This window comes from Diceros bicornis, chromosome 18 (assembly GCF_020826845.1).
Source record: "Diceros bicornis minor isolate mBicDic1 chromosome 18, mDicBic1.mat.cur, whole genome shotgun sequence".
NCBI lineage: Eukaryota > Metazoa > Chordata > Mammalia > Perissodactyla > Rhinocerotidae > Diceros > Diceros bicornis.
This window is the reverse complement of record NC_080757.1, coordinates 1284734-1305287: the sequence shown is the minus strand read 5'-3', so window position 1 is coordinate 1305287 and position 20554 is coordinate 1284734. Positions and strand designations below refer to the sequence as shown.

Here is a 20554-nt window from a genome sequence, read left to right as displayed (position 1 = left end):
GGCAGGTGGGGCAGGACAGGGGGAGATGGTGTTAAGGATTGATTCACTGAGGAGACAACATTTCTGTTGGATCCTGAAGGATGATGAGGAGCTTTGTGGAAAGGTCCAAGTGTGAGAAGCATTGCAGGCAAAGAGAATAACATGTGCAAAGGCCCAGACACATCAAAGAGAGCAATTGACGTGTTTGGAATGTATTCATTATTAATTTCTCTGTAACAAATTACCTCAAAACTTAGCAGCTTAAAACAACAGATGTTTATTTTCTTGTAGTTTCTGTGGGTCCGGAATTCAGGAATAGCTTAGATGGGTGATCCTGCCTCGGGAGCTGTCATGAGGTTGCGGTCGGGATGTTGGCCAGGACTGCCTCATCTGAAGGCTCAGCTGGAGCTGGAGGAGCCGTGTCATGGTTTTAAAGCATCCGCTTCTCTTTAAGAGCTGCAGTTTAATTCCCCTGCTCTTCAGGCTGGACTTGGTGACTCTCTTCTAACAAATAGAGTATGACAGAAAAGGTGGTGTGTGACTTCTGAGAGTTAGTCATAAAAGGTGCCACAGCTTCTTCCATACTCTCTTTTGGATCACTTGTTCTATGGAAAACCAGCTGCCATGTCATGAGGACACTCAAGATGTCCACATGGTGAGAAACTCAGGCCTCCTGCCAACAACCATGTGGGTGAGCCATCTTGGAAATGACCAGAGTATAATGAGGAATGTCTGGGGCCAGGCTTGTGGCAGGGAGGGAGGCAGGAGATGAGGCCAGAAGGATGGCCAAGGGCTTGTGGGCCATATATGCTGAGGAGTTTGTGCTTTGTCCTGTAGGCAGTTGGGGGGCATTGAACCTCTTTGAGCTGGTGTGCAAAGTCAGATCTGGATTTTAGACAGAGGACCCTGGAGACAGGGTGGAAGGCATGTAAGTCAACAAGCACATCCAACGTGGGGCGAATAATGCTGTGGTAGAGGAAAGATAAAGGCCTGCAGGAGCCAAGAGGCGAGAGGAGACCACCCAGGGGGTGGGAATGGGGCTGAGAAGGCAGGGGGCAGTGTGATCGGGGGTGGGCATGGGGGCTCTCGAGGTAATGGTGGCACCTGAGGTTGGAGAGGAGAGGGGCTCGAGCCAAGGAGTCTGTTGGCTCTGTCCTTTTTTCCTGTGCCCTCTGCCTGAAAGTCCTCCCCAGCTCTTGGGGTAGTTGACTCCTCTCCCTCATTCAGACAGCCCTCAGAGGCCTCCCCACCACCCCGTTTCCAGCACGCACCTCGCTCCCATCACCCTCCTTTATGGTCTTCAAGTACTTTTGTGCTGACTTTTCTATCATCTGCCTCACTCTGAGTTCCCTGAGAGCTAGGGACATTGCATCCTCCGGTCTAGAGCAGTTGACTGGGTAGAGCAGGTGTTCAGGAAGTTGTTGTTTTTCTTCAAGAATGGGTGAATGTGGTTCGCAAAGCTCTGAGAAAGGGGAGGAGTGTGGGTGACAGCAGAGCCCCTCCCGTGCTTCCTTAGGTTGTCCCTGTCCCTTCACTCTATCCGCCCGGCGTGTCTTTTTCTCTCATCTGCCTGTCTGTCTCTCTCTCACACACACAAACACACTACCTCACCCTCTGCCCTCCCCATCCCCACCTCCACCCCCCACAACCCCCTCATTCCCCAGTACGCTCCCCTGCCTCAACACCCCCAGTAATTGATGTCAAGAAAAAGAGTAGCGGCTTTTTCTCACAAAAGGTGGAGCACCCCAGCCCTGAACCCCTTATGTGTGGCCACAGGTGAGGTCTCCTGGAAGGAGCACTTCCTGTGGTGAGAGCTTCCCTCACCCTCAGCCAGGTCCAGGGGGTGGTTGGCGGCCCCCTGGCAAGCACAGCTGTGGCAAGGGTCATGATCTGCGCTGCCCCTGCTGACTGTGTGGGGACCCCTGCTGAGGTCAAGGAGAGCCTTCTGCACTGGCTGTGCCCCTGGCTCTCCCCAGGAAGTATACCAGCCAGTGCACCCTGGCCTTGACCTCTGAAGCTTTCCCATCGAGTCACCACCTCTTCTCAGCACTGCTGTATAACCTCGAGGCTGGTGTTTTAACTTCTCTGGATTCTCCCTCTTTATCTGTAAAATGGGGTCTGAGATCAGCCCACAGCAGCACAGTGGCCTGCACCTGTGTTCCGAGGACTCCCCCTGCCGGCCTGGCAGCAGCATGTGCGCCCACCCACCCAGGCCGGAGCGGGATGGGGCCTTGAGGGCTTCTCAGGCTCCTGTCTGGCCAGGACATGCTGGACACAGTCCCCCTGATCCAGCTGGGTAAACGCAAGGGGCTTTCGGTAAGGATGCTTCCAGGTGGGCTTGAAGACTTAACTGGGGAGAGTTTTTCCTCTCCAGGTTTTGAAGCTTTCCTGAAGAACTTGCACCTTTGGTCATGGCCACCCAACATGGAGAAAAGCAGGCAGCATTCAGAGCTGGCGGATGGCTTGGCTTCTGTAATGGGGTGAACCAAAGCATAAACAGGATCCTCGGCCTTTTTTTTACTTTTTATTGAATCATAATATATATACAGGAATCACACATAAAAAAAGCGTATACAACTTGATAAGTTTTTACAAACTGAACACACCCATGTAACCAGCCCTTATGTTGTGAAGCAGAATGTGACCAGCACCCAAAAAGCCCCACCCCCCTGGGATGACCACCCGCCTGACTTCCCACAGCCTAGATGCGTTTTTCCTGATCTTGAACTTTGACTGCATGGCCTCAGGATGTGGCAGGGCTCTGTCGTGTCTGTGTGTCTGGCCCCGCCGTGTCTGCAGGCCTCCCCTCATCTGCTGTGACCATAGGTCTTCTGTTACCATCACTCATATGGCTGTGCCGGTCCTCCTGGGTGGATGTGGCATGGTTTATTTACAGCTGCACTGTGGATGGGCACTTGGTGTTTCCAGTTCTGGGCCATTATGAAAAATGCTGCTGTGAGGATCTAGCTCATGTCTTTTGGTGAGCACACGTGTTTGTTTTTATTAAGTTGAATATGTGAAACTGCCATGTTTGTTGGTCAAAAATGGTTGAATATGAGCAATTTCATATGGTTCAACCTAATGCCCAGGAGAGAATTTACTGGGTGGTGGGGAATGCGCACACTCCGGTTTAGTAGTCTTGGGTGTTCTCTTCCACCAGCGTGCGCGAGTTTTAGCTGCTTCACATCCTCACCAGCGTGTGGTATTTTCCATCTTCTTCATTGTAGCCCAGCTGATGAGTATGTCGAGGTATTGCATCCTGTCAACCTTTTTTTAACTCCTTTGAGAAAGAAGATGATTTTATTTACGTGTTGAGTATACTTTTAAAAACTGCATAAGGCCCCAGAGAGTCGGATAATTCCCCCTGGGAGAGCAAGTGCTGCTCCTGCTATGAGACAAGAGTGGGGGTGGAGGTGACAGATCACTGGCTCTCTTGCCAGCCTGTGAGTAGGCAGCAGTATCATATAAATACTGCCAGACTGAAAAGAGGTTCGGCTAAATGTGTGGGTGCCAGAACCGTGAGGGATTCTTCTTCACCATCCTCGTTATCAGGACGTTTCTTGGTGCTCTCCAGAACCCGGCTGCCGGGAAGTGGAGCTGGGTCAGTCCTGGCCCTGCCTGCCAGGAGCTGGCAATTTAACAGGGAGACCGAGGTTTGTGGATGATAGAGGGCCAGGACCTAGCCAAGGAGGACTTGGGCCAGCTTTGGAATATTCGAGGGGCAGCCCTGAATTCTGAATGTATTGGCACTTGAAGAGCTTTTAAGGCGAAGGGGCTGCACAGACGAGTGCCACCCCCCGACCCGCCCACGAAGCATGGTTGGGGCTCCTGGCAGAGGTGGAACCTGTGGCTCTGATCACCAGCCTCCGGCCTGAGCCCATTGACCCTTTGGTTGCTCCCTGAGGATGGAAGCAGGACTGCAGCCATGTTGGGGACAGGGAAGGGGTCGGTCTCCAAAGCAGATTTTCTAAGATCTCCCTGTCCCAGTGGGGAAATGGGTGATAGAGCTTGTCCTTCCATGTTCCCTGGGGCCCCCAGCCCAGTGTCTGTTCTGAGTCCCTTTCTAGGATGCTGATCACAGGCATCGTCAGCCTAGGATTAGCCACAGCCTAGGATTTGCATTTCGGTTGCCATGTTTGCCAGCAACAGCCCTCTGGGTCAACTGTGAAGAGAATCAGTAGATGCCCGTCCTTCCTTTCTCTCCAGCACTCCGTCTTTCCCGCACTCCGTCCCTCCTCTCATTGAGGCACCAGTGTCCTCTGGCTGCTGTCCAGCCATCCATAACCACGCCATCTCCCCCAGCCCCCAAAAAAAGATGCCCCTCGGGCTTGTGTACCCCACAGGCCTTGCCCTTCAGAGTGCCCAAGGAGACCACCCTCCATTTCCCCCAGGTGAGCCCAGTGTGGGAGCTCTGTGGCAGTCCTGTTCTGGAAGCCTTTACCCGACTCAGGCGTGAGGGCTAGGGGCTTACCCCACCACAGGAGTTTGCCTTTTTGGAGTGGGACAGTCTCCCTGGTAGCATAGGAGGAGAGATGTTGCCAGCAGAGCAACCTCATGAGCAGCTTGGCAACCCTCTCACTCCCAGCCTTGGAACTGCCAGCAACTTTTAGCTTTAGCCTCTGAGTTTTCATATGGTCCCTTGGCTAACGCTTTGGCTGTGTTCCTTTCTGTTTCCTCATGTTAAGTCTCGTTTGTTGAGAAGACAAGAAAGGTACTCCCACTCTACACCATCCCTCAGCCTTTCCCTCGAAATTGTTTTAGGAACAGAAGTGATATCATTCTGGTACAGTAACCACGTCATGATCATGCCTCTCCTGCCTCCCTCCTAGCTCTCTTCACACATCCCCACCCCCCATCCCCTGTGCCTCAGCAGTACAGTCTAAAAATACTCTCTTTCCACTGAAGGTTTTTCTTTCCAGTGAGGAAAGTGAGCTGATTGGGGTGTGGGTGGGGCAGGAGGGGCCAAGGTGTTGTGTTCTTGGAAGGTCTCAGAGACCTGGTGGTTAAGCCTTTGGCCAGATTCTGTGTGGATGGGCAGCTCCTCGGGGACCCTGTCACTGGGAGCAGGAAGTCTGGTCCAAGGGGATAAGCAAAACATGACAGAAGCCTCCTTTTGTCCAAAGAACAGAACCTATATTAGCAATCAACAATCTTTTATTGATCTGAAATTTGATGATTTAAAACTTTGTCAAAACTTGAGAGCTACAGAAATGAATAAAATATGGTTCATGTTTGTATAAGGTTTTAGTCTGGGGTTTGGTGTATAATCCAAAGGAATGAAGGAGATAAAAACAAGAATTTTTCTCTCTCTTTTTTTTCTCCTCACTAGACCTTCCTCTGGGTCTTTCAACCCCCTAACTCTATAGGCACAGGCAGGAAAAGGGAGAATTACAGAAAGAGCAGGGAGGTGGCCGCTCAGTCTTAAGCAGCCACCACCTGTGACAGGGACCTCTCAGAGGGGGTCTGCTTTCTGATAGGGCAGCCTGTCAGCACCACCTCTACAGTTCCCTGGCTTCAGATTGGGAACCCAGAGCAAACCAGACATTCTGAGGCTTGCCACGTCTCCGCTAGAGTGGATTCTCCATTCTCAGCTGGGTCAGCTGTCTGGAGGGACTCCTGCTTTATCACTGTCACCTCAGTCTGTTGACAGCCTAAGTGGCCATCTTCCTCTGTTCTCTGAAGTAGGACAATAAGGATGCTTCGTAACCGTGAGCACTGAATTCAATCTAACTTGACAAATGCTGACTGACTGCCTTCTCTTTGTAAGGGCAAAACTCAGTGTGTGCCTTCAAAGGTATGACCTCGTGGGGAAGAAGACAGGAGCACAGGTATTTGGGCATTATCCCAGGAAGATGCTAGAGGCACACAGCATCTCTGGATTTCTCTCACTTCTGCATTTCCACATATGACTATTCCTTTAAACGTGCCTCTCTCCCGGTCTCCCTGTTGGCATCAGAATCTTGTTCGTTAGAGAGTGCTGCCATGAATATATGCTTTGTTAGGAGCCACCTCACCTAAACTGCACAGGGATCCCATACAGGGGCTGAAATAGCAGCAGATGGGAGGGGTGTGGATTAGCTAAGACTGCTTGGTTGCAAATAACAGATGCCAACTCCAGCTTGCCTAGGCAAAGAGGAGAGTTTGTCATGACAAGGCAGGGCTCCCCAGAACCCTGGGGTGTGGCTGGGTCTGGGGAAGGGACAAAAGGGATCAGGAAAGCCCTCCAAATCCTCTCCTGTATGTCTGCACCTCTCAGCACACCAACTGCACCTTTCCAAGGGCATAGGCTATGTCTGCTCTCTGGTCCTAGGCTGGCACATGGTTGCCTCCCAGGGCCCCTATCTATAGAGGACAGTTTCGCCTCCCCAAAGACAGCAGCACAGCCCTCCCCGGGCCCAGGGCCACGCTTCTGGGAGGAGGAGAATCTGATTGGGCCAACTTGGGATGCGTGTTTCGCCCTCCCTTCTCGGTGCTGTAGAAGGGGGCCCTGTTGACTCACTGTTTGGGCAGATGCCCCAAGGAGTATCCACTGACTGGAGAGAAGAGTGGTGGTTCTTTAATCTTCATTCTTCTTATCTCAAATTTGGCTGGGATGGAGAGCAAGGTAAATTACAAAGGGTCCCCTGGAGCTTTGTCCTCCCATAGAAATAGAGGCCTGAAGCGGCACCAGGAGGAGCTGTCTTGCTTTTTTCTCCCCAGCTTCCCACAACAGGCTGTGAAACTGGTCTCAGACTCTAAAGTTTAGACCCCAAACTAAAATGATTACACATTTTGAAGCTAGAGTCACAGGAGTCAGCTTGTGACTGGTGTTTGAATCCGGTAGCGGCAGCCGAAGCAGCTGGTGGAGGAGGGGCTCTGGGGCACTCCCCAGGGGGCAGGCCTCTGGTGGTTCTGCTCTCCAACTGGCGTTCCATACAGGCCTCTGCAGGCGCCTTCAGTCCTACTCAGAATCCAGAAGGAAGCGGCGGCCAAGAGGGGCTGTCCTGATGCAGGGCCTTAAATCCCTGAGTATGCAAATTAAATATGTAGATGCAGGAAGCCAGGCTGACAGTGATGTTCGGAGTGAGACGCATCAGTCATAATTAGCAAGGCTTTCTGGAGTGACCTTTTAACTTCAAATGGGTCTGTTGGTTAGAGAGAGAGTTTCTGTGGCTGCCTCAGGATTGGTTGGAACGCGTTGCTGGAGCCAGGGAGGCAATTAAATGCTTGTGGCAACAACAGAATTGGCAACAGAACCGTGGGCGCCAGAGGCTCTGCCTCCTCCTTGGGGTATGCCTATGGTGAGGGAAGGCTCCCGAAGAGCTAGACCCCGTTTTGGGGGAGCCCTTTGGATATGCTTCTTTTTTTAAATATATTCTTCCAAAGAACAGAATTTTTTAATTTTTAAAAGTTTCATTAATCAATGATAAGTGGCAACCTATTCAATTATTTGTTCTTTCTCTCTATGTTGTTTTCATTTAAGGGAACCTAGTGGTCGTGCTCTCCACTGGATTTTTCATGTGGGCATGTATAGGTTGACATTGTGAGTGGCACGGGGCTCTCTCTCGCCCCTGAGCCTTAGTCATCTCGCCTATCATCTAGACGAAGGGCTGGGCTAGGCAGTCTCAGCCTTAGCATTCTCTGATCTACTGAGGAAACCTGCAGTTAGCCTTTATGTCTTGTCACACATCAATTTCTCCTTTCCTTTCTGCTCAGTTTGCCTATGGTGCCTGCCTCCACTGATGAGAGCTCTGCAGAGCAGAGTGCGGGGATGAACACGTGTGCCGACCGCAGTGCTCCTGTCCCGATGGCATCCTGCAGGCACCTCAACGAGGCAGCCTCTTCATGCCCTTCAGCTAAACATCACCAGGAATTGATTTCCTTGCGATTAGGGAAATATCTGCATTTTAGGATGCACCACAGTGCTTAGGTGTTATTTCTCTGTCTCTTCTCCAAGGAAATACTACATGCTGAATTAAGTTTTGCGTTTTTGGTCATGCTCAGTAGCACCATTGAGAACCAAGATTGTGCCAGCTGCATCGTGGCAGCGCTGGCAGGAGGAGAGGAACAGAGTAGGTTTGGCTGGTGCGATTTGCATTCACGTGTAGGAGAGCATTGGCCTCTGAGAGAGAACCTGGGCTGCTTTGGATTTTCAGGCTCGGTGACAGCCTTTGGTGAGAAACGTCCCTAACAGACCTGTTTTCCTTCTAGGCGTGGGCGGATGCCTTCCGAAGCAGTCCTGACCTCACTGGAGTTGTGCACATATATGAGGAGCTGAAGAGGAAGGGGGTCGAGTTTCCCATGGCAGACTTGGACGCTCTGTCTCCCATACACACACCACAGCGGGTAAGCTTCCAGCTGGCATTTTCTAGAAAGACCTATTGCAGAATGGGCAAGCCACTGCCACCACCCTTCTGCTGCTCCATTTGAATTATTCAGCTTGTCATCACGCTTTCTTAAAGCTGGAGGGCATTTCTTTTTAATAACAAGGGGACTGCAGGAGTGAGACAGCTGGTTGACTGGTGATTAAGTGACAGTAGTGTCTCCCCCCAGTTTTCGTACTGATTGTAGAAGAATATAATAGAGGGATCAGTGCAGACACTTTCATGGAAACGGCTGCTTGGCCCGAGCCATCCTATGAGGGTCATTAGCACCTGCTTTTCAGAGGCCCTAGGAATCTGGTATGGGGATGCCAGCATCTCCCTTTGACAGCACCAGAGCACCTCAGTGTTGGCAATGCCAAGGGGCTGACAACATCACTGATCATGGGACAAAGAGCAACTTTCAGTTTTTTCAACTGTACAAGTCAAATGGATCTAAAATTTATTTTGAGCTATGAGCGTTCCACATCAATCCAGATACCCTCGAATTCCATCAGCCTTGAGATTCAAAGCCCAGGGAAGGCCCATCTAGGGGCCTCCCGCTGAAGCTCTTACAATGTGGGGCAGCTCTGTGCTTCAGAATTAAAAGCATGCAGGCGATGCCATTCATCCTCTCGCAGGGAAGCTAGTGCCTCTACTGGCTGGGTGTCAGCCCCTGGCCTAGGGGAGAGCCAGGAAGCTCCAGGTTCTGGGAGAGGCACCTCATCCCAGCACACTGCGCTTTGCTGGCTTCCATCTGCCCATCTCTGAAATGGGTGGGAAGTCCAGCCTGGCTGTACAGGTCTCCTGCATGAATGATGCGGTTAACGTTTAAGAGGTTATCTGAGATGCCCAAAGAGAAAGCACAAGGAATTGTTCTTTCCAAAGCATTATTCTCGTTATGATCTCTCCAAACCTCTTACTATGCTTTGTGGAGTAAACAAAACCTGTTTTATTCTTCTAATAATGACACAGAACAGTGTTGTTGTTCCTGTAATTTCAAAGAACATTCCATAAATTACATAATTATTATTTATATTAGTCTACTTTTAATAGGCCAAAATGTAATCTTCTGCTACCAAATAAGGATTCATGATTGGCAAAACTTAATAGCAGCCCCCCTCCACTTGGATCCAATCCCAAAGTGGTCCTACTAGTGGGAACCATGACCAGAGCTCTCGCAGAGCGCTCTTGGTGCTGCCTTTCTGAACTGCTTTGGTTGTCTGTGAGGTAAGTGGAAGGAGGAGCGGCTGGTAGCCCCGTGTGAGGGAGAGACTGGGTACAGAGCGGGTAGAGGAGTTCTGCGAGCTTCACAGATCAGCAGTAGAGCCGGGCCCCCTCTCTACAGGCAGCTGTGGTGGGAAGTACTGTCCTGGGGGGGCAGGTGCCAGGCCCAGCCACACAGGCAGCCCAGTCAACACAGGACTTTGTTGTTGCCATGCCAGAGCGTCCCTGAAGTGGACCCAGCCGTGACCATGCCCAGGTCCCAGTCGCAGCAGAGGACAAGTGCCGGCTCCTATTCCTCGCCGCCTCCTGCTCCGTACTCCGCCCTGCAGGCCCCAGCTCTGAGTGTCACTGGGCCCATCACGGCCAATTCAGAACAGGTACTTGCATACTTCTGGGCCATAGGCAAGCCAGCCGACCGTCCGCATTCACGCTTCCGGGAGACACATACACAGGCCTTCCCAGACCAGGTGCTGTGCGAGGCATCAGCAGCACACAGATGGAAGGGCCCAGCCCCTCTCCTGAGGACTAAAGCTCGAGTGGGGGAGACAGGTGCAAAGACAGTCGCAGTGTGGTCATGCTGTAATAGGAGCAGGCCCTACGTGCTCTGTGAGCCCAGCGTTGAGCAGTGCCTGGAAGGCAGCCCGGGGAGTTGACACTGCTGAGGGCCTCAAAGCTGGAGCAGGGCCTTGTCAGGCGAGGCCTGGTTCAGAGGCTCAGAGGAGCATGTCACTCTAGGGAACAGCAAGTGGACGGTTTGGAGGATAGGTGCAGGTGCAGGGTCCAGGAGGGGAGGAACCTGTGGCAGAAGATGGGCCAAAAGCATAGGAACAGAGTTGAGTTGTGAATGACCTTGTGTGTCGTGCTGAGAGCTTTAGATTTGTCCCGTAACAAGTGTCGGCCGCTGGAGGCCAGTGACCCGATCCCTAGGACAGGGAGGCCTGCAGGAAGCACTCTTCCTGCCTTTCTCTTTATCTCAAACACTGCCAGCCTTCCCTGGTTATTTCCTGAGGAGTTAATGCTGTTTTAACCCCACACTGGATTTTTTAGATGAGTTGTGGAGACCGGTCTTTAGGTGAATCTATAGAATTTCCATTACTTAAAATTTGAGAATTGGTCAGACTTGAAAAAAAATCTGTCCAATGTTTATATTTTTTAAATCCTTAGTTAATATTTGTGACAATGTCGTTATTACAGACCCTCATTTAAACAGAGGGGTCAGGCGATTATGTGTGGTGAACAGAAGTGTTGTGATGGCCATGCGCATTTCAGCTCTCTGCTGCTCTGAGGAGGGAGCATGGCCTGAGTAGGAGGAGGTGAACTGGAAGTCAGACAGGCCTGGACTTGAGTTCCCGCTCTGCTACTTACTGTGAGGCTCCGGCCAGGTCACTTGACCTCAGTCTTCTGTCGGTAGAATGGAGCAGCCCTCCTTCCCTCTTACCCCGCGGGGCAGTCATTGGCTTGATGGGCAGCTGGAAGAGGGCCTCGTGATAATCACCCAAGAGCTGTGTGCACTGCTGAGGGGAGCAAGTCAAAACCCACAGCTGAAACGCAGGGTTTACGTTAATTGTGGGCCTCGGGGCACTGAACTCTGCCCTTCCTTTTACCCACCGTGGCCAGGACCTGCCCTCAAAAGGGGAGTCCTGAGGAAGAAGGTCTCTGACTCCAGGTTCTGCTTCCATGGGCAGAACTGTGCTTCCTTCTGCTCAGAGGGAAGGCAGATGTGTTTAAAGTTGGACAGCCACTGAGACCCTCCACTGCCTCACCGTCAGTGTGTGGGAGCTCAGGAGGAGCCCTCCCTGCAGCCAGAACAGTTGAGAGGAGGGTCTGGACTGGATGAGAGGGCACAAATATTGCCCGTTGGGGAAAATGGAAGCAGAGACAGGCAGGAACCCATCCTGGCCTGGGGGACCCCAGGGCTTCAGAGCCCATGTGGTTTCTCTGTGGCATTCCTGGGCCTCTGTGGCCAGAAACCTCTTCTCAGCCAAGACTTGGGAGGAGGCCTTATGGGCCATCCAACAAGCAGAGCTGGAGGAGAAGAGCCTCTCAGGACCTGGCCCATCATCCTGGTTGACCATTCATCCATCTGTCCATCTGGTAAACATTTATTGAGGCCGCCTGTCCCTGTCCCTGTACTGAGAGTACACACCTCAACCCAGCAGAGTTCCTGTCCCCAGGGGCTCGACGCAGGACGGGCTTGTAGGAGGAGGTGGGAGTGCTCAGTTCATCTCAGGGAGATGCAGGTGTAGTCAGAAAAGGCTTCACTGAGGAGAGGAGGTGTCGCTTGAGCTGGGTCAAAATGCAATTAGGAATGATAGCAAAATCCAGCTCTCTGGGTGTTCTAGCAAGAAAAGGACCTAGTGTTGGGTGTATGTGTGTGCCAGCACTGTCGGGGCGTTTTCACGTCAGTTATTCACGGCAGTCCTGTGAAGTGTGGGCATTATTATCACCTTTCCATAGGTGAGGAAACTGAGGCTCAGAGAGGTTACGGTCCATCTCTTATGGTGTCCCTGCTGCAGGAGAGATGGCCCAGGCCTTTGCTTGGGTCCAGGCTTTGGGGAGCTCTGTTGGATGGGTAAATTGATGGCTTTTAGGGGGTCGTGTTATTCCTTGGTGGGAGCTGGGTGGGTAGGGGGTCTCCCCTGTAGTCTTCTCTTGGTCCCTCTCCCTCGCTCTTGCCACATCAGAAGAGTGCAGTTAACGATGGCCAGCCTCTCAGAGGACCACAGTATTTAGATTATAAACTCCTAGGGGCCAGAGTCTATAACTGTTAGGTTCTTCAACGAGGATCCCAGTCCTGAAGGGACCTTGGCGATCACGCACGCCACCACTTGCACTTGAAAGAGCAGAAAGGAGGCCTGAGAGATTAATTCCCTACTCAAGGTCCTGTGGAGGGAGAGCCGACTGCACACCAGCTCAGTCTCCTGTGGACCCAGCGCTCCTTCCCGGCACAGCACTGCCTCAGTGTCAGGGGCAGGGTCTCCGATGACAAACTTGGTAACCAGGGCCTTCTGGGGTGGCCTCAATCCCCCATTCAGTTCTCTCAGAGCTGCCATCACCTTCACACACAGACTGGAGTGAGACGAGAGGCTGCTTCTGCTGTACTCATTCAGAAATGTGACCTAGGTATACAGTGAATGGGACTGTCACCAGCCATGTACAAGTTGACTGACCTCTCCTTCCTGCTTTCCTTCCTCCCGCCTGAACAGATTGCCAGGCTGCGGAGTGAACTAGACGTCGTTCGAGGAAACACGAAAGTCATGTCCGAGATGTTAACAGAAATGGTCCCTGGGCAGGAGGACTCATCAGATCTGGAGTTGCTGCAGGTGAGGGGACCTCATCTTAGGGAAGCTCTGGGCCTGGGGATGCAGTGAGGGAGGGACTGAGTCCACGTAAGCCCACACTCAGCCTCACGCTTCCCAGGAATGGTCAGAGGCCAACACCAGGCTCTCTCTTTTTTATTTTCCTTAAAAACGTTTTTTTCCTGATTATAAAATGCCAACTGCAGAATACCTGCCCATCAAAAGAAAAATGAAGTACAACAAAGAAAATAATAATTTTCTTTAATCCTAGCATCCACAAATAACCACTGTCAATGTTTTGATGTATTTTCTTTCAGACTTTTTACTATGTTTATTTTTATTTCAAAAGTAGTTGAGATGATATATATATGATTTTGTGTATCACTTTGCTCCCTGAACATCATGTGTTGAACATTTGCGACAGGACCTTCAGCCTTTCCCGCACGTAGGAGCCCTTGTAGTCACCCCTCACCCCAGACGTGCTGAGCCTGAGATGCAGCTGAAGCTGCTTTTCTTTTCCCAGACACGGAGGAGTCCCAGGCTGAGGCTGGCTCACATTATAGTTCCTAACGGTCTGTTGCTACCTGGCCTCTCTGCCTCTGGACACCCTGTAGGTCTGGGAGCACAGCAGAAGAGGGTCTGGGAGCAGGGCTGGCCCACAGGACCTCACTCAGACTGGAGTCAGAGATTCTGCCTTAGGCCTGTTTCACAGGCCGGCCAGGTCCGGAGCTAGTGACCAGATCTCCACCACACCCGACTCTGGTATTTGTAGAAAGTGGCAGTGGCACTGCCCTCAGAAGCAGTGACCTTCTGGAGGGGTGGAGAAAGAATGCTGTAAACTACAAGTGCCAGATCTTTTCAGCAGGAGGCAAGATTGAGTGAACAGGTCAGGAGCCAGACCGGCTTGGCGAACTGGTTTAAGTGCCTCACGGTGTGCCTGCTGCTGCTATTCTCGTCTGACACTCAGAGTCGTCAGTCTTGGCCCTCTAAGTGCCATGCCTCCCACCCTGTTGTTGGCACAGACTTGCAGCCTGTGAAGGCTCGGCTCTAATTGCCCTGTCCCTCAGGAGTGTACACAGCCTGAGTGGCTGCGCGTGGTCCCAGACTGCTTCTTGTTATGCCCCCTTCATCCTCCGAAGCCATCAGCTCCTGGGGGTGAGGGTGGGTGGAGGCACACCCCAGGCCTAACACAGAGCAAAGCCCTAGGGTCACAGAGATGCATGGGCTGTGGTCCCTGCTCTGGAGGAGCTCACAGCCTAGTACAGAAGACAGACAGGAAAACAGCTCATCTCCGTGAAACCATGACATCAGACTGCTCTTGAAGCCGAGATAAGCACCTTCAGCCAGTCCGAGCAAGGAACCCTGAGTGGCCCCTCTCTAGTTCCCAGACCTCCTGCAGCAGACCAGGCTTGCCTCAGTTCAGCAGGTCCAGCTGTCCACACGCCACACTCCATGGGACCCAGCGTCCCACTGATGCATCATTGGCCTCCATTCCTAGTCTGAGGGGAAGGAGGGGGATTCTTCAAGGCATTACCCGAGGCACAGAAATCTGAAATCAGTCCAGAAACTGAGAGGGCCTCCTGAGACAGCTTTTTGCTGTGTCAGCATCAGAATTCCTGCTGGCGGGTTTGCAGTGGACAGAGCTGAGCCCCTGGCAGCAGGGGGTAGGCTGAACAAAACCAGCATGTTTCCAGACAGCCAGAGCAGAGAGAGAGAGTGAGTCTGTGTGTGTCTGTGTGTGTGTGTTTTAGCACAAGCCTGTCAGCCAAGACAAACAGAACCTAATCACCTGGAGTCAGCGCAGTTTTCAAAAATAGGCTGCTTCCCATGATGTTCTCCTTCCCTCTGTTGTGCTCCGGCTCTGAGCCTGCCAGCTCTCACTGCTGTCCCATAAACCAAACAAAGCAGGAAGGGTTCTGGGTGCCAGTGTGAGGTCGTCCTTTCAGCACGGGAGATTCAGGAGTCGGCAGCTCTGTGTGAACAGACGTGGCTCTCCTGGCTGCTGGCCTTGCTCCTCAGTCACTCCTGACGTCTCTCCTCCGCCTCTTCCCCTGGCGGTCAGAAGCCAGCCAGGCAGGGTCTCCCAGGGTCGGGGCCACACTGAACGGCAAGCCTTCCACGTGGGAAAATGCCACAGTCTGCTTGGAAAGTGAAGGTATCAGAATGTGCCCTGAGGACCCCCCAGCAGAGCTGACGGGCACCAGATTGCCCAGGGTGGAAGCAGTCCAGCTCACAGTGCTGGCCAGGGCCATGGAAATAAACACACTTGTCGCCAACCCAAATGCTCATGCCAACAGAAGCTGCTCCCCACTTGAGTGTAAATTGCTGAGTGGGAGGTAGAGGAAATGGGAAGAGAGGAAATTGAAGGGGTCAGCCCCGGGATGCACTGGTGTGGCCGACCATAATCATGGGCAGGTTATGTCCTGACTGCTTCCGGCGCGTCGCAAAGCACCATCAGGTATAGCCGTGCCACAGCCCGGCAGAGCGGGGAAGCTTGGTGGAGAGAGCTGTCTGCCTGAGGACTCGTGGGTGAATGACTTGTGGTTGAGGGAGGCTGAGGCCCCTCCACCATGCTGTGCTGTCAGCTTAGCTGGAGCCCCCGCAGAAAGTGAGGCGGGATGCCCAGAGGAATCACAGCAGCGCCTCTCGGCCACCGTGTGGAACCCTTCACTCTCTGAGTTAGGAGAGACCTCCAGGCGACTAAGTCCAGCTCCACACCTGCGTTCAGATTCCCTTGACAGCAGCTTTCCTGGTGGTACCTGCCTCATTTTCCTTAACATCCTCAATGACAGGCTGTTCGTGTCAGCCCGTGGAAGCACTTCCATTTCCAAAGACACGTTTTAGTTAGACTTTGAGAAGCAGCGCAGCAGGGCAGGAGCAAGGGCTTAGAAATCACTGGGTTCACATCCACGTTCAACTGCTGGCTGATACTAGGCAAGTCACCTACCCGTCGGAGCCTGGAGTGATCCTTGTCGCCTTGGAAGGACAGGAAATCTGTTAAAGTGCTAGCACAGTGCCAGGCACAGGCAAGTTGTCCCCAAGCCGGAGCTTCTGTGATTATTATCGGCACCCCCTTCCACACATCGTGCTCAAGTCTGTCTCCCAAGAACTGCTGCCCTGGTCTGTCTTCTTTAACAGCAGAACAAGACCAATTCCTCTCTCACTTGGTAGGTCCTTAAATATTTGAAGACTGCCATAAGCCCCTCCTGTGGCCTGATCTCTATGTGGTACAGATATGGCTGTTGGCAACCCACCTAGTGGATGACCAGGGCAGTTCTCCACAGAAGGCACACATTCATCAACTAAAAACCCTCCATCTCTTTTTCATGTGGCTGTTAAGCCATATGTTCCCCATCCTGTGTGTGGGCACTTGGGTCCAGGCCTAAAATTTGAGACTCTTATCTGTGTCTGCTAAAGTTCATGCCCTCAGCTGCAGCCTGTGAGTCCAACTTTTTGGATTCTTTAAAGATCCTGATGCTGTCATCTGGTGCCCTCTGTCTCTCCCAAATTAGCCTCTCGAGCTTTGTCTTTAATTAATAATAACTTTTAATTAATCCAACAATGCCAAAAATAGGCATTCCTACATGGCCACCCATCAGATAATAAAAGAAGCCCTCCTCCATGTTGTTTCTTCAAGTAACAGATGGTATATCCCTTCTTGCTTCTTGCATCTTATTTCATAAAAAACAGGATGGCCAGGACCATTTTCTCTAGAGAAATCTAGTTTATTCTACAGGTTTAGCTTCATTATTCCCCCTTTCTCTTCAACAAAGAATTTCTTCTCCCTCCCCTCTCCTTTGCAGCTGTAGAAGGCAGATCTTCAGAACTTTATTCCATGCTCCTTAGAACTTGGAGAGGGTTCAGAGGAAACCCATAAAGATGATTAAAAGATTGTTTTGTGAGGTGGGGATGAGAATATCCCTTGAAGAAAAGATAAAGGCATTGGGATTAATTAGACAGAAAAGAGAGGATATTTTAATAGGATGTTTTGATGGATGGAGGGCTTCTGCACAAAGAGCAGTGACCAGCTGTTCTCCCCTCTGTTGAGAAGCAGACAGAGAAGGAGGCCAAAGCTGAAATCTTCAGCGGTTAGGAAACTCCTGTCCTACTGCTGCACAGTGGGAGGGACGACCTGGGCAAACCGTAGGCTCTCAATGTCTTAGGACCAGAGGAGAATCGCTCTGTCTGGGTGTTTTGGAGGTGGAGGGAGGCTACACCTGCCATGGTCTGGCTGTGGATGCCCGCCGCCCCGGGAGGCCATGTGGATGGCTGGCTGGCGTTTGTGGTGGCAGAAACCTTAATGTTCTGGTCCTCCTCTCCGCTTCAATCTCTTTGCCTTTTTTTTTTCCTGTTTAATTTTTTTTTAAGACAGTAGCTTAAAAGGTTGAGCAAGGAAATGGTAAAACTTACTGTCTGTAGAGACCCCTGGAGATCCCTGATTCAGAAGCCCCAGGCCAGGCTAGGTGGGCCTGTGTTTAGGAGAAGCTCTTTGGAAGGCCCCTGCGTGCTTCTCTGGGATCAGAGCATGCGAGGCTCTGCCTGTGGGGTTGGCGCTATCTCGCCTACCACCCCAGCTGAAGGCAGTGGGGGGTGAGGCAGCGAATGCTAGGCCAAAGCAGATGTTTCTGGGCTTGCAGTCCATGAGATTACTGCATTCTGTGCCCTTGGGTCTCGTTCTTCCTCCAAGCCGAGGTCATAAGATCAGAGCTAGCAGAGGTCTCAGAAATCGTCTAGCACTTTCCAAACATTTCTGTAAAGTAATAAAACCCTTTTCTCCACAAGTAGAATTCTACAGAGAATCGCAATGTTTAAAATAGGTACAAGCAGAGCAGCCCTGAGTGCCGTAGGGTGGGGAGCCCCGAACTCCATGCGGTGGAGGTGCCCCAGTGGCCCTCTCCAGAGCTTCATCACTTCTCCAACCCCTTTGTTTTCCCCAGGGAGAAACAGGCCCAGGAGTGCTGGAGGCCTGGAGAGCTGATCCAGGCACGGCTCCTTGCTGCCTGCCATTTGGTCCCCAGCATCCAGGAGGGACTGGGCTCTGGCGGGGAGACTGAATCCAGCCCTGCCCTCTTCCATTTGGTGGTTCTGGTGCTTTGGGTGTTTGGAGCCATGTTTCTGAGATGTTCCCTGCAGTCTTCTGAGGGATCTGGTTTGGTTCTCGTTTGTCTTTGGTGGACCATCCTTGTGGCCTGCTCTTTGTCCCTGGGCTTCTGCTGTTTAGGGTGGAGGTAGGGGCTGATCTTCGCTTGCTGGAGGTAAGGACAAGCCAGAGGCTCTGCTGGAGAAGCTCTGCTGACATGGGGCGGCAGCGCTGAGTAGAGGTGTGTCCAGAGTGCTGTGAGAGTCTTGAGGAGGGATGGGTGGGGAGGTCCTCAGAAAACATTCTGGGTGGTTAGGAAGATGGGTAACTGGGTAGACGTGTGGTAATACTGGCACCGTAAAATGTTAATGGTGGAATCTAGGCGTTGGGTATATGGTGTCCACTATAAAATTCTTTCAGCTTTGCTCTGCATTTGAAAATTTTTGTGATTAAGTGTTGGAGTGGGGGAATTTCCTGGGGCCTTGAAGGATGAGTAGGAATTTGATGAAAAAGGAGGAGAGGAACATTGCAGGCAGAGGGCCAACTCCTCAGGGGCCTCGAGCAGTGCGGGCTAGTGCCTGAGGCCTTCTGCAATTCTAAGAAGTCTGAAGTGTGTTTGGAGAAGGCCTGTGGGCTCTAGAACGTGATGCCACAAGCTTCTGCAGGGCTGGGTGGCCTTGGACTTGTTTCCCATGACGTGCTGCTACAGACCCCTGGCTTGTGGGGCCTGCGTCTTGGAATTGGCCTGCAGTGTGGATGGAAAGTGACTGACCTCTTCCCTTTTCCCTCCCCAACGTAGGGCTCCAGGCTTTGCATTGCTTATCAGAGATTTTTTGCAGACACCTCTAGTGCTGGTCTCATCTGCACCGGGCATGTGCGCACCCAGGGAGGGGAGGGACACGCATGGTGGCCCAGGAAAGGTTCGTGGCAGACAGCTGACAGGTGGGCACTGGTCCTCTTTCCTCTGTCGCCTGGCCCCAGCTGTCCTGCTCTTCCGTCCCCAGCTCTCTGGCCAGGTCTCCAGCATTCCCTCCAAAGTGCTGGGCAAGACTTGCCCAAGTATTGGCCACATGTCTTTTCTGTTGTTAGCAGGGGGCTAGTCTTTTAAAGTTAAACGGAATCGATGCTCTCTTGTGAGCCCTAAGTAGATGCTCCCTGCAGTCTAACGATATTACAGATTCTGTGATTATTTACATTGTTCACTTCAGTCCTAGCTGTCAGGATGCTTCACATGGTCTAATGCGATTGCTTCTTTCATAAGTTCAGGCATTTATTTATTTATTTACGTATAATGTTGAGAGCCTGGCTTCATTTTAGCGTCACTCATGAGCGTACTTTATTTCTGTAATTAGGGTTTCCGCTGTGCTGTTGGCTTTCTTGTGTCTGTAATCGTCCTTGGGTGACTGGATTTGACCTGTGAGTGTCTTTCGGCACCCACGGCAGTTATCGTGTGCCAATCCATCACAAATGGAGACCCTGACAGGCCCCGAGGCCCAGGCTGGCTCTCGAGTGTTGCTCTCCTGGCTGGCCTGGGGACATGAACCATTCATAATGGTAGACAGTGGGTGTTTTGTGGTGTTTCACTCTTCTCTGGACATTAGTGTCCTCTGCAATTAATTTTTGGTTGTCATCTCTTGTTATTAATTTTAACACTTGTCTCTATGGTTATAAATGCTTACTGCTGGGTCATTGGGGCTGGGATGAGTCCTAGAGAGGGAAAATTAGATTGCGGATGAACAGGAATTCCCCCTTCTCTGAGTGGAGAGTGCTGGGAAGAAGGCTAAGCTGATGTGGATCACTGAGCCAGGACAGTGATGGGGAGCTTGTGGTTTGGGTGGACCAAGGGTTCAGAGCACTTTAGAGTCAAGATCCCCATGCTTCCCCTCCAGCCCCAGCCTGGCTCTGAGCTCCCCCTGCCCTGCGTCTCTGCTGCTGACAGGAGTGTTACCACCTGCCTAGGCTGATCTGACCTGGGTGCAGCTGGCACTTGCAGCACCAGGTCAGGAGGAGGGAGAGAGGGATTGTGAGTATCCGGTGACTTGCTAGAAGCACCGTATTTCCAGGGATAATCCTGCCTTCTCCAAACCTAAAATGTGAGTCTTAGGAAAAACAAGAGTGCGGATCTGTTCATAACAAAACTAGAAGGTCCAGACACTGGGCTTACTGTCCCCGTTGACCAAGAGACACTGACAGCACCATTCTGGCTGTGCAGAGGGCTAGCAACAGGGTAGAACCAAAACAAAGGGCAATGTTTCCATAGCCAGATAGACAGCCCAGCAAGCCAGAGAATCTCCAAATGAAGCTTTTTTTCTTAAGGTGAACACCGGACTATTCTCTACCCAGCTGCCTAAATCTAGGTACCTTCTGTCTTGAAAAATACACCTGTACTGGGGTGATTCTAGGCTGACCCACATGGACCAGGCTTCTTTCCTCAGCTGCCCTCACTCTTGGGGAAGGAGCCCCCACAGGCAGAACCAGGAGGGACAACAGAAGCAGTGTCCAGGCCTGGTGTCTGGCTGGCCATGATCTATTCACTCTGTGATGGGCAGGTCTGTCAAAGTGTCCCTACCTTGTTCTGATAAGCCTAGGACACTCATTGCCCTTCAGCAGTGAAGGAGAGGTGTGTATGC

The 20554-nt window shown here is 51.9% G+C and overlaps 1 protein-coding gene across 4 annotated transcripts in view; it reads left to right on the top strand.

Moving 5' to 3' along the window:
• Window positions 1–20554, top strand: part of TOM1L2 (target of myb1 like 2 membrane trafficking protein) — a 120476-nt gene that overhangs the window by 75577 nt on the left and 24345 nt on the right. For all 4 annotated transcript variants that reach the window (XM_058559536.1, XM_058559535.1, XM_058559538.1 and 1 more), the window contains exons 5-7: window positions 8170–8304; window positions 9764–9922; window positions 12752–12868. In XM_058559536.1, coding sequence (XP_058415519.1) covers window positions 8170–8304; window positions 9764–9922; window positions 12752–12868 — 411 coding nt within the window. The remainder of the gene's footprint in view (window positions 1–8169; window positions 8305–9763; window positions 9923–12751; window positions 12869–20554) is intronic.